Source organism: Oncorhynchus nerka, linkage group LG12, assembly GCF_034236695.1.
Source record: "Oncorhynchus nerka isolate Pitt River linkage group LG12, Oner_Uvic_2.0, whole genome shotgun sequence".
NCBI lineage: Eukaryota > Metazoa > Chordata > Actinopteri > Salmoniformes > Salmonidae > Oncorhynchus > Oncorhynchus nerka.
This window is the reverse complement of record NC_088407.1, coordinates 56,792,095-56,803,059: the sequence shown is the minus strand read 5'-3', so window position 1 is coordinate 56,803,059 and position 10,965 is coordinate 56,792,095. Positions and strand designations below refer to the sequence as shown.

Below are 10,965 nucleotides of genomic sequence, written 5' to 3'. Positions count from 1 at the left end.
GCACCCCACATTCATTTCAGATCCCAGGGCGCCTTTATTTTCATATGCTCTCACTCACATCACTTTGCCATCTTCCATGTATGGCATTTCAACATTGACACAGAGGGGCACATCACACTCATGTATTTTCTTGGAACTCCATCCATAACCACACACACACACACACACACACACACACACACACACACACACACACACACACACACACACACACACACACACACACACACACACACACACACACACACACACACACACACACACACACACACACACACACGTCTGTAGCATCTTGTTTACATTTCTCACATTTTAGGCGTCCAACTGAGGCCTTGATTGAATCGTGTTGCACTGAGATAGGCACAGAGATATGTACAGCCCTTTTCTGTGCGGCTGCAAATGAGTTGAACAGGAGAGGGAGAGTGGTGGGTGTAGTGGGTTGAACAGTTTCAGTGAAGCTGATAGGTTGATCTGGCTCATGACATCATCTTGAATAAAAGAAAGACTGATTTAGAAATTAGTTTGACATTGTCATAGTTCAACAGCTGAATAGACTTCATTAACATGGTCCCAGAAGTAGCAAGATATTCAGTTGAATGAAGTAGCTACCCTACCCATTCCGCATATACAATTTCATTCTTCAAATACATAAATTATACTATAGTACATTCAATGACTTTATTATGTAGACTATAGGCTACTCTTGTATCTACCTTGTACAATGCTGTACTCATTGAATGAAGTAGCGTACCCATCCACATTTACAATTTAATTGATCAATTAGTGGGGCAAAAAAAGTATTTAGTCAGCCACCAATTGTGCAAGTTCTCCCACTTAAAAAGGTGAGAGAGGCCTGTAATTTTCATCATAGGTACACTTCAACTATGACAGACAAAATGAGGAAAAAAAATCCAGAAAATCACATTGTAGGATTTTTAATGAATTTATTTGCAAATTATGGTGGAAAATAAACTGCTTTCGGTTGTTTGAAAAGGAAATAATCTCCAAAATATCGTTACTTTTTAAACACGCCTAAGAAAGTTGGCTGCAATTTCAGTTTAATCTACATATTGTGGTTGAACTTTTGTTATTGACCAAATATTTATTTTCCACCATCATTTGCAAATAAATTCATTAAAAATTCTACAATGTGATTTTCTGGATTTTTTTCTCCATTTTGTCTGTCATAGTTGAAGTGTACCTATGATGAAAATTACAGGCCTCTCATCTTTTTAAGTGGGAGAACTTGCACAATTGGTGGCTGACTAAATACGTTTTTACCCCACTGTAGGTATGTGTATGTATAAATGTGTATATGTATACATATGTGTATGTATATGGAAATATATATTTACAAAAATATATATATGGGGGATTGGAAATGATGCAGCCAATTACATTGATGGAAGCAACAATCTTTTCACAATATTAAGCTGATCCACCCTTTATAAAAAAAAAATATATAAACCCTATTGGTTGTCTGATGTAGTGGAAACTGGTAACAACACAGTCTGTAATTGGCTAACAATGTTTAGATCTGTATACAGCGAGATAAGATAACGTACTATCCCATGAGGTGTTGAGGAAAAGCCAAATTACTTATATATTAGACGTAATCTTTTCTAGGCCATAATAGCCAGAAACACACAAGCTGTAGGCAAAACTATAGGCCAATGTGGCTAGCTACATCGGTATGTTGGCTTGCATGGGGAAAACGGTACAAATATAAAACTATGGGATTATAATTTTTATTCATACGCAGGCGTCACGCAGACGTTATAGTAAGGCATTGGTATCACCTCATTTCAGCCGGACATGCAATAGTAGACGACAGCCACATGGTGGTACTGTTGCCTAGGCTTAATTTTGGCCTGAATCATTCCCCATACCCAATATCCTGCTTACACCTGCCCGGTCTCTGCCAATGCTCTACCACTTCAAAGGTATCGATATTCTACGGTGACCTGGTTCGCCCGGTGCCCAATATGCTCTATTCGCCCCCATCTCTGTCATCATTGCCACTTAAAAAAAATATATAATATTGGGCAATATTATTTTCTTTCACTTCCTGCTCAGCCCTAAAGACCGAAACCCGTTTGTTAGACGATTAAAAAAAAAGGCAGTGCAGGCAGTGCTGAGCGCCCGAAGACCAAGGAGACACTTACAGTACAAGTGCCCCCTTTTAGAGACTATACTCACCTTTTTTAGGGCTTGACATTTGGAAGTATTGAAATAATAACATTCCTAAGATTAGTCCAACCAGATCCTCCTAATTTTTGTAAAAAAAAACAATTTGAACTAATTGTTCCAAAAACATAGCCCTCCCACATGTATATTGTATCACTATAGCTACCACTCAGTTATATGGTCAAATCAAACAATTCATTCAATCAAGCACCATATACACTACAGCATCTCTTACCAGGGTCAATAAAAAATGATTTCACAATGACACAATATATTTTCTTTGTTTAGAAAATGTATTTATTTCCCCATTTTTATGGCTATTGACTCAGCTATTATATCATTAGAGAAAATGTCTATGACAATACATACAAATGACAAGACAGAGATAAGACATGGTATTTTTCACCTTAAGCATTGGAGAAGTACCTGTATGGAATCAACAACATAATATTAAGTCATTATGAAATATAAATCATTCATTTTGTCTTGAGGTCTCTTCATGTGTGAACGCGAAAGAAAAATGAAGAACTTTATGATTTGCTTTGGCCCAGTAACATAGGAGTACGTGAAGAAGATGAGCATTGAGTGACATCATATTGAAGACGGGCTGTTATTAGTGAATCCGGTTGGGTTTTTGGACTGCCAGCGCCACAGGTCCTCACCTTTGGAGACAACCAGAGGTATGACATTATGAGAATAAACATTTGCTCTTTGTAATCAAGATTGTGCATTGAACTGAGGCCTGGAGCTGTCGTGTCGTGTTGACAAATGATGTGCAGACTCAGAGTAACAATGAAAGTAAAAGGGTAGTAGTAGTTCAATAAAGGTGTACTTACACATTCTCTCCAGGTCGAAGTCAGCTTTCCAACCCAGCTCTTTCTCAGCCAGAAGGGGGTCAGCATAGCAGGATGCTACATCTCCTCCTCGCCGAGGGGCGATCAGGTACATGATCTGTGGCAAAGACAATCATTACAGTACAACCACCCCCATGTGAAATGGTTTGATCTGAAATGAGCCGTCAGACAGGCATTGCTTGAAGTAGCCGCTTTCTACACATGTAGTTCTAAAAATGATACCATTCCCTACAATCAAGAGGAAATAAATCTAAGGAATACTGATGGATGAAGGCTCTGAAGTTTTTAAAAGAGTCTCAAGTCACTCACTTCCTTCCCTGAGGCCTTCTCCATAGCCTTCACCATCTGGAGCACAGAGTAACCGGTTCCTGTTCCTAAATTATACACCTAGAGAGTGAGATACAGGGAGGGAGAGAGGGGGGAAATGATATATATGAACATGGCCAAGACCTGAGAAATTGTGACTGAATGAGGAAAGACAGGAAAAATCACTCAGGTAATAGTGTGTTCAGGTAATTCAGGCAGTCGGTATACTGTACCTTGCATCCACAATTGTCCTTCAGTTTCTTGAGGGCAGCTATGTGTCCTTTGGCCAAATCCACAACATGGATGTAATCTCGCACTCCTAAAGAGAGAAAGAGGAGAAGGAATATTTTCCGAATTGGATGCATTTCACAAAAAAAAAAAAATGATTTGACATTTACCATCAGACGGTTATGATTTTGATTTAATTCTATTCAATGTTGTTTTCAATCAATGTCAATCAACCCACTTTTGTTTAAGCATAAAGTCAGTCATCATTACCTGTTCCATCAATAGTATCGTAGTCATTCCCAAACACACTGAGGTGTTTTCTTCTCCCAATGGCCACCTGGGTTAGCGACGAGAGAACCACAGCACATAAAGTGAAGTCAATTACAATACTACATCCCAGTGACAAGAACAGAGATTAGAAAAGGAATAACTCAAAGTGGTATATATCGCGTCATTCAAGGTGGATAAACATTGCTTGTGGTTACCTGGGCGACATAGGGCAGCAGGTTGTTGGGGATGCCCTGAGGGTCTTCTCCGATGAGCCCAGAGGAGTGAGCCCCGATCGGGTTAAAATAGCGCAGCAGCACCGCGTTCCAGTCCTGTGAATACATACAGTAGTATTGTTGTACACATAGGTACACACTGTTATTCAGGACATCTATCATGCATGGGACGTATGTAACAGATGGCCAGGGTGTGTGTGATGTTGAATAGAGAACCTGGGGTAGGTACAGTACCTTCTCTGCCTTACACTGGTCAATAATCATCTCCTCTATGAAGAACTTGGTCTTGCCGTAGGGGTTGGTGCACCCCCCAACAGGGTGCTGTTCATCTATGGGAAGCCGCTGGGGGTCTCCATACACCGTGGCTGAGCTGCTGAAGACCAGATTGCGCACGCCATGAGTCTGCATCACCTGGGAGGGAGGCATGCAAATGCACACACACACACACACACGGACAGACAGCAGCCCTTGAGACAGCAATCTAAGGCACACACACACTTAAGCATGCAGACTAACATCAGGAAGCGGGTTGAGATTATTGCAAGCGACACAAACACTAGTAGTGGGTCAAAAGTAAAAGACAAGTACAGTGCTACAAAGTTATAAAATCAACCCACAAGCACTCGTGCACTTTGGTAGCAGTTCTAGGCAAGCAGCAGTGAATGCCATTACATAATAGGTTGCTTCAAAAGAATGCAAGGCAAGTTAAGATTGAGGTGTTCTCGCTTACCTCAAGCAAGTTCATGGTTGCAGTGAGGTTGACCTGATAGTACCTCAATGGCTGCTCAACGGACTCACCCACCGCTTTTAGACCAGCAAAGTGCATTACAGCACTGAATGAATGCTGTTAGGACATGAAGACAGAGACAAACAGCTAGAAACCGAAACAAAGACAAAAGGTCTTGAGCAAAAAATGCTAATAGGGCCAGGAGTTGTCCCTGACTCCATGACCTGAAGAGGAAATCCTCTGGGGCCTAGTTGAAGCCTGTGAACACTGTTCAGCAGGGAGACATGTGCAGTTTTAAACCTGTTTGAAGAGCTCCTCCAGGCCTGGGCGGTCCAGCAGGTCCAGCTCATAGAACTCAATGCTGGTGTCCAGGATTTTCTCTATCCTCTGCAGGCTCTCAGGGACATCCCTTTCTCCTCCAAAAAACAAAAGGATGTGGAACAATGATCAACACACATACACAAAACACACCTACACTGTAAGTGTTATCAGCATCACACACAAAACAAACAGTAACTGTCAAACAGATAGAGTGTCATAGGCCATATTAGCCTACTCGCAAAGCCGCACTAGGCAAACTAAGGACATTTACCTTGGACGGCATTGCTGAAGTTATCTATGACCACAGGGCAGAATCCTGCCTCAATCAGTTCCACCACACAGTGGCTGCCGATATAGCCTCCTCCCCCAGTCACCAGGACCTTCTGTGCCATCGTGACCCCCTGCCTTACAAAGACAAAACACATCACACACCAGCAACACACGACACACAACAATCATCAGTGCACATAGCAACATTCTAGAGATGTGCTCAGCCTCAGATCTACCTTAGATCAATGCCTGGCTTTGATGAGACTGTCACAATACTTCAGGACAGCCCAGGTTACCTTTTGTCTTAGAGATAACAACCCATAAAACCTGGAGTGCTTGTAAAGCTAGAAAATAAATGGCAAGATGCATGTAGTTCAACTATTCAATTTCAGTGCCCCACCCCACCCACGTCACCACTTAGTGCACCTGTACAACCAGGAAACAGATGATGAAAAGGTAACATACGGTGCCTTCAGAAAGTATTCAAACCCCTTGACTTTTTCCACATATTTTCAGATATTAATTATGCTTTGGATGGTGTGTCAATATACCCAGTCAATACAAAGATACATGCATCTTTCCTAACTAAATTGCAGGAGAGGAAGGAAACTGCTCAGGGGATTTCACCATGAGGCCAATGTTGATTTAAAAAAACAGTTACAGAGATGAATGGTTGGGATAGGAGAAAACTGAGGATGGATCAACACCATTATAGTTACTCCACAATACTAACGTAAATGACAGAGTGAAAAGAAGGAAGCCTGCACAGAATAAAAATATTCCAAAACATGCATCCTGTTTGCAACAAGGCACTTAAGTAATACTGCAAAAAAATGTGGCAAAGAAATACACTTTTTTGTCATGAATGCTAAGCGTTATGTTTGGGGCAAAGCTACCAACACATCATTGAGTACCACTCTTCATATTTTCAAGCATGGTGGTGGCTGCATCATGTTATGGGTATACTTTTCATGGTTCAGTCTGCTTTTCAACAGACACTGGGAGACAAAGTCACGTTTCAGCAGAACAATAACCTAAAACACAAGGCTAAATCTACCCTGGAGTTGCTTACCAAGATGACATTGAATGTTCCTGAGTGGCCTAGTTACAGTTTTGACTTAAATCGGCTTGAATCATTTTTTAAAAGATTAATGGGCAAATATTGTACAATCCAGGTGTGCAAAGCTCTTAGAAACGTACCCAAAAAGACTCACAGCTGTAATCACCCCCAAAAGGTGCTTCTACAAAGTATTGACTCAGGGGTTTGAATACTTATGTAAATGAGTTCTCTATTTCATTTTCAATATATTTGAATACTTTCTGAAGGCACTGTAGGGTGCAGTGAAGAAAGTGTCTCTGCCAGATCACATTATACTGCAGTTGCAATTAACCTGAATATGACTGAGCCCAGGCAGAACCTTTTTTTCCAAGACACATCAGCAACATAATTCAATTCTAAAAAGCAACTGAACTGCTATATTATGCGTGACAATCCTGCCTGTAAATCATCAGCCACTAGAGTCTGAAGTCTATTGTCCAACTAAAATCGGCAGTTAACAAGAACATTATTGATGTGGTAAAGTTAGCAAGACATTCACATGAAACTCTTCTGATTGAGTTATTGCAGCTAAGATGTCACCACTGTCATTCACCCAGGAGATCATACATGAATTAAAATACTTACTTGAACCTCTTCTCCAGGAATTGTCTTCGCGGGAAAGATGACGTCCGAAGAATATAGTAGAGATAGAGTGTGTGTCAACGACTGCCAATAAAAAATAAAGATATCACCTGAAATAAGTCTCCCTTGTCCAGTGCAGTTGTTTGGACATATTTCTTGTTTCCTGTTCAGATACGTGGACCATGCGTAAATCAGAACAATCAAATACTACATCCGGTAGCGTATGCGCGGTTCTTTCAAATTAAAAGCCCATTTAAAGCCTTTTTCCTGACTTTTTAAGCAGATATAATTAATGCAGGAAGAGCTCGATTTTCTTAGAGACTTAAAGATGTTATAATTGTATTATCAGAAAATATCATACTTGACTTTCTATTTCTAATTATCAGAGAGGACTTTTATTTTTGTAGCGTCACCCAGTTCAGTTGGAACATTTACGGACCACATGCGCTAACTTCTTGGCACTGATACGTGGACGGCGTCAAACAACGAAGCCTCACATGCTCTGACGTCAGAATTCACCGGATGAAACCATGCCTTTGACTATTTAGAGACAGTACCGTAATTGTGGTGGCAATGAGCTTGTGCATTGGATTGGCCGGCTATGGCCACATTGGAGGAACAGAAACTACAGAGTTAGAAAAAAATATTACCCTGACACAAATGTACAAGCATAGTTAACATATTTTTTTGGCAGGAGGAAGTAATGAATCATCATTATGAACAGATATTTAAAAACATAAAAAATGCAAACTTCCATTCTAATTTGGACATGATTCAAGCCATCCTCTTATCCAAGATGATTTTATATCGTTGCAAATGATACCCCCAAACTCTCAAGGAAGAACAATATGTTTCTTTGTATCTCAGCTTTAAACAATTTGTTTACCAAATAATAACAAAAAACATGTGTTTCAAAAATGCACAAAACAACTGAGAGAAATTAAATAACATTCTTGCATGTGTATTCCCAAAATGCAGACAGATTCACTGGCAGACACAAAGCATTGCCAGACCCAGGAATGTCACATGGCTCCACTAGCCAGAGTGGCTCTGATAGAAAGTGAGAGAGAGGGATGATAAAATCGAAAGGATGTCATCATAAATTGACATTTACGTGCCATCTTAACGTAGATACATGTTTCAGTGTGTATGGGAGATTACTTATGGTCTGTGCAGATGACAGATTTGTAGGAGAGGAGGCCTATGTGAAATAGACATTGAGGGGCATTCTTTTATATGGTGTGGCATTTTTGAAACTCTTGCACCATTCCAGGCCTGCCGAGGAACACTGGCACATGAAGAAAGGCAGTCATTGTGACGGAGGAGAGGAGACGGGAGAAGTATTCGGTGGGTACAATTTCCTCACACCTCCTTTACGTGCAGAATTGAATCGCTTTCTCTAAAACTGGAGAAACACAAACGGGAGACACTATTTGAGAAAGGTGAACAAAAGAAAAAGGCATTTGGAACAAACACAGAAATCCAATAATCCAGAGGAGGACCAACCCAACGTGGCACTGAAGACTGAAGGGAACATTTATTATATTACTTCAGCTCAGAGAAGAACAACACAGCCACAGGCTTTTACACAATAACAACCAGATCAACATTCTCCAGCTTTGGACAGAGCCAGGTTTGGGTTCTACAGAAACGAGCCATTTGCAGTTTGGTGCTGGTTTGGGGTTCTGCAGTGTCTCCTCTTTCTGTAAGTTTCCAAGGAGAAATTGCTCTGACAGTGACTGTCTTAGAGAGCATTTGCGCTTGTGTGTTTGTTGTGGGAAGCACATACCATGGCCTGGGCTGGGGTGTGGTTGTGTATGTGTGTCGGTGTGAGTGTATCTGTCCATCTTATCCTTGGGGTGCCCCCCCAGCACCGCGGCTGGCTGCGTCTATGGGAGGAGGGCGAGGGCTGTGGGGAGTGTGAGAGGGAGCGCTGCCCTCTGGCGCCCTCTAACTGTCCAGCAGGGCAAGTGCAGGACAGCTGCGGCTGCTGTGAGCAGTGTGGCAACGTGGAGGGGCAGCAATGTGACCCGGATGGGACGCAGTTGTTCTATGGGCGCTGTGGAGAGGGGTTGGTCTGCCAGAGGAGAACCAGGAGAGGACGGAGGGGCCGCAGGAGGGGTGAACCAGAACCTAAGTGTGTGTGTGAGGCACAGGGCTCTGTGTGTGGCTCTGATGGACGCACCTATCCCAACCTGTGTCAGCTGAGAGAGGCAGCCAGCCGGAAAGGAACCCCTCTGAGGCTCACTGGACAGGGACCATGCTACTCTGGTGACTATAGTCAATTCTTATTATAGCATCAGTCAGGTTAAAGCTATTGGTCTAATAATAGAGTAGAGAGACTGCTGCTGTGACATGGTTTTAAGGTCTTAAAAGAGCTACAGCTTTAAAGATTCACTACATTATTTATATTTTAAAAAAGTAATGTGGATATGTTCTGTGAAAAGAGCCACAATGTAAACCCTGGTCTCTATATGGCGTTCCTCTCTGGCTCAGCTCCTCGTATCTCCAGAGCCCCCAGAGACCTGTCCAACTACACTGGAAACGACATTGTGTTTGGCTGTGAGGTCTCTGCCTTCCCTCTGCCCAACCTCAGCTGGAGGAAGAAGGGCAGTGACAACTTCCTGCCAGGGGACGATCCACACATCTCTGTCCAGGTCTAATGATGTCACCAGTGTACCACTTTACTATTTATTTATGTCAAAGTTTACTGAAGTTTACATTCCGTTGTTGAAGTTGGACTTGCACGTGACATCTGGTGTATTTATGTGGCCTGTGTCTGGTCCTGTATACCCAGACTCCGCCCTCCCTCTCCTCCTCCCAGGCTCGAGGTGGCCCCCAGAGGTACACAGTCTCTACCTGGCTGCAGATACAGAATCTTCACCTCTCAGACGCAGGGATCTACTCCTGCATCTCCCACAATGCACTAGGGGAGACGTCTGCATCCGCCCGTCTCACGGTGCTCAGACAGGGTGAGACAGGGCAGCTAATACTATCCATAAAGCATTCCATCTGTAAGATCCCAGTCCAACACTGCATATGATTTGTAACGGGTGTTTTCACCATTGGCTTCTCCATTCCCCCCCCCGATCTGTCTCTACATCAGAGCTGAGGGTTCTGAAAGGCCGTCTGAATGAAGAGGAGGATGAAGAGGAGTATTACTATGACGACACTGAGGAAGGCAGCGATGATGGGCAGACAGAATCTGGAGACTACCTGGGATGAACTGTGGGTCTATATAACAACAACAGTGTTTAACTTACAGAAAATGAAACAACTGACCAAAGGAGAGGAGGAGCAAGAGCATGTAGTCTGAGCATGACGTTTGTTAACTAAATGTCCTCATACGTAGAATACCACATATCAATAGACTAGTTCTTCTATTAGTGTATCATACTATGGCACGCATTATCATAGCACGAAGGCAATAAAACACTGTTGTTAACTTTTTGTATGTTTGTATGTCATTATTTGCAACTTGTTTCCCATTTGCATTCTGCATGTTGTTCTGAATCACAGCAGCAGAGGGTGCTAATGCCCATGCATTACACTTGTTCTCAATTGCTAAAACACCATTTCTGAAACCTTGCTCCATTTCCTGAAAACAGTAAACACAAAACCTCATCTTCAAACCCTATTTACATAACCTCTGACTCCTCTCGCAAAATGAAACATTCACCTCAAAACAATTTTACATGTGTTCAAAATCAAACACTGCTCTCAAATCATAAACAAAGTGATCAAAATGATATACACTCTCAAGCACTCAGTAAACAATACACAGAAAAATAGAAAACACATTGTTCAAAACACACAATTCTCAGGGAGAAGTACATTTTTAATCAAAAAAAATATTCATATTCTATCATAGTAGCTCAAAATTGATCA

General features: G+C 41.9%; 2 protein-coding genes across 4 annotated transcripts; one reads left to right on the top strand and one right to left on the bottom strand.

Moving 5' to 3' along the window:
- Positions 1-2,461: 2,461 nt before the first annotated feature.
- On the bottom strand, positions 2,462-7,275 carry LOC115138408 (UDP-glucose 4-epimerase-like). 2 transcript variants are annotated; one of them, XM_029675230.2, is made up of 11 exons: positions 7,081-7,275; positions 5,398-5,531; positions 5,106-5,218; positions 4,809-4,922; positions 4,313-4,489; positions 4,061-4,174; positions 3,846-3,912; positions 3,581-3,666; positions 3,351-3,428; positions 3,024-3,138; positions 2,462-2,849 (listed from the first exon to the last, which is right to left on the bottom strand). In XM_029675230.2, exons 2-11 carry the CDS (start codon positions 5,516-5,518, stop codon positions 2,779-2,781), a joined length of 1,056 nt encoding a protein of 351 aa, XP_029531090.1. In that variant the 5' UTR covers positions 5,519-5,531; positions 7,081-7,275; the 3' UTR covers positions 2,462-2,778. The 2 variants fall into 2 exon arrangements, with proteins under 2 accessions (XP_029531090.1, XP_029531088.1); XM_029675228.2 differs by having other exon boundaries at positions 5,106-5,221; positions 7,081-7,274.
- Positions 7,276-8,133: 858 nt separating this feature from the next.
- LOC115138947 (kazal-type serine protease inhibitor domain-containing protein 1-like) lies at positions 8,134-10,527 on the top strand. Of its 2 annotated transcripts, none has more exons than XM_029676131.2 (4): positions 8,134-9,348; positions 9,574-9,734; positions 9,902-10,049; positions 10,184-10,527. In XM_029676131.2, the coding sequence occupies exons 1-4, from the start codon at positions 8,868-8,870 to the stop codon at positions 10,300-10,302; spliced, it is 909 nt and encodes a 302-aa protein (XP_029531991.1). In that variant the 5' UTR covers positions 8,134-8,867; the 3' UTR covers positions 10,303-10,527. The 2 variants fall into 2 exon arrangements, with proteins under 2 accessions (XP_029531991.1, XP_029531990.1); XM_029676130.2 differs by having other exon boundaries at positions 9,875-10,049.
- The last annotated feature ends 438 nt before the right edge of the window (positions 10,528-10,965 follow it).

Coding starts and splice junctions, on each gene's coding strand:
- LOC115138408 (XM_029675228.2), bottom strand. CDS start 5,518: ATGGCACAGAAGGTCCTGGTGACTGGGGGAGGAGGCTATATCGGCAGC. Junction 4,923..5,105: donor TGGAGGAGCTCTTCAAACAG/GTTTAAAACTGC, acceptor ATGTCCTAACAG/CATTCATTCAGTGCTGTAAT. Junction 2,850..3,023: donor CTTCGACCTGGAGAGAATGT/GTAAGTACACCT, acceptor TTGTCTCCAAAG/GTGAGGACCTGTGGCGCTGG.
- LOC115138947 (XM_029676130.2), top strand. CDS start 8,868: ATGGCCTGGGCTGGGGTGTGGTTGTGTATGTGTGTCGGTGTGAGTGTA. Junction 9,735..9,874: donor ATCCACACATCTCTGTCCAG/GTCTAATGATGT, acceptor CTGTATACCCAG/ACTCCGCCCTCCCTCTCCTC. Junction 10,050..10,183: donor TCTCACGGTGCTCAGACAGG/GTGAGACAGGGC, acceptor TCTCTACATCAG/AGCTGAGGGTTCTGAAAGGC.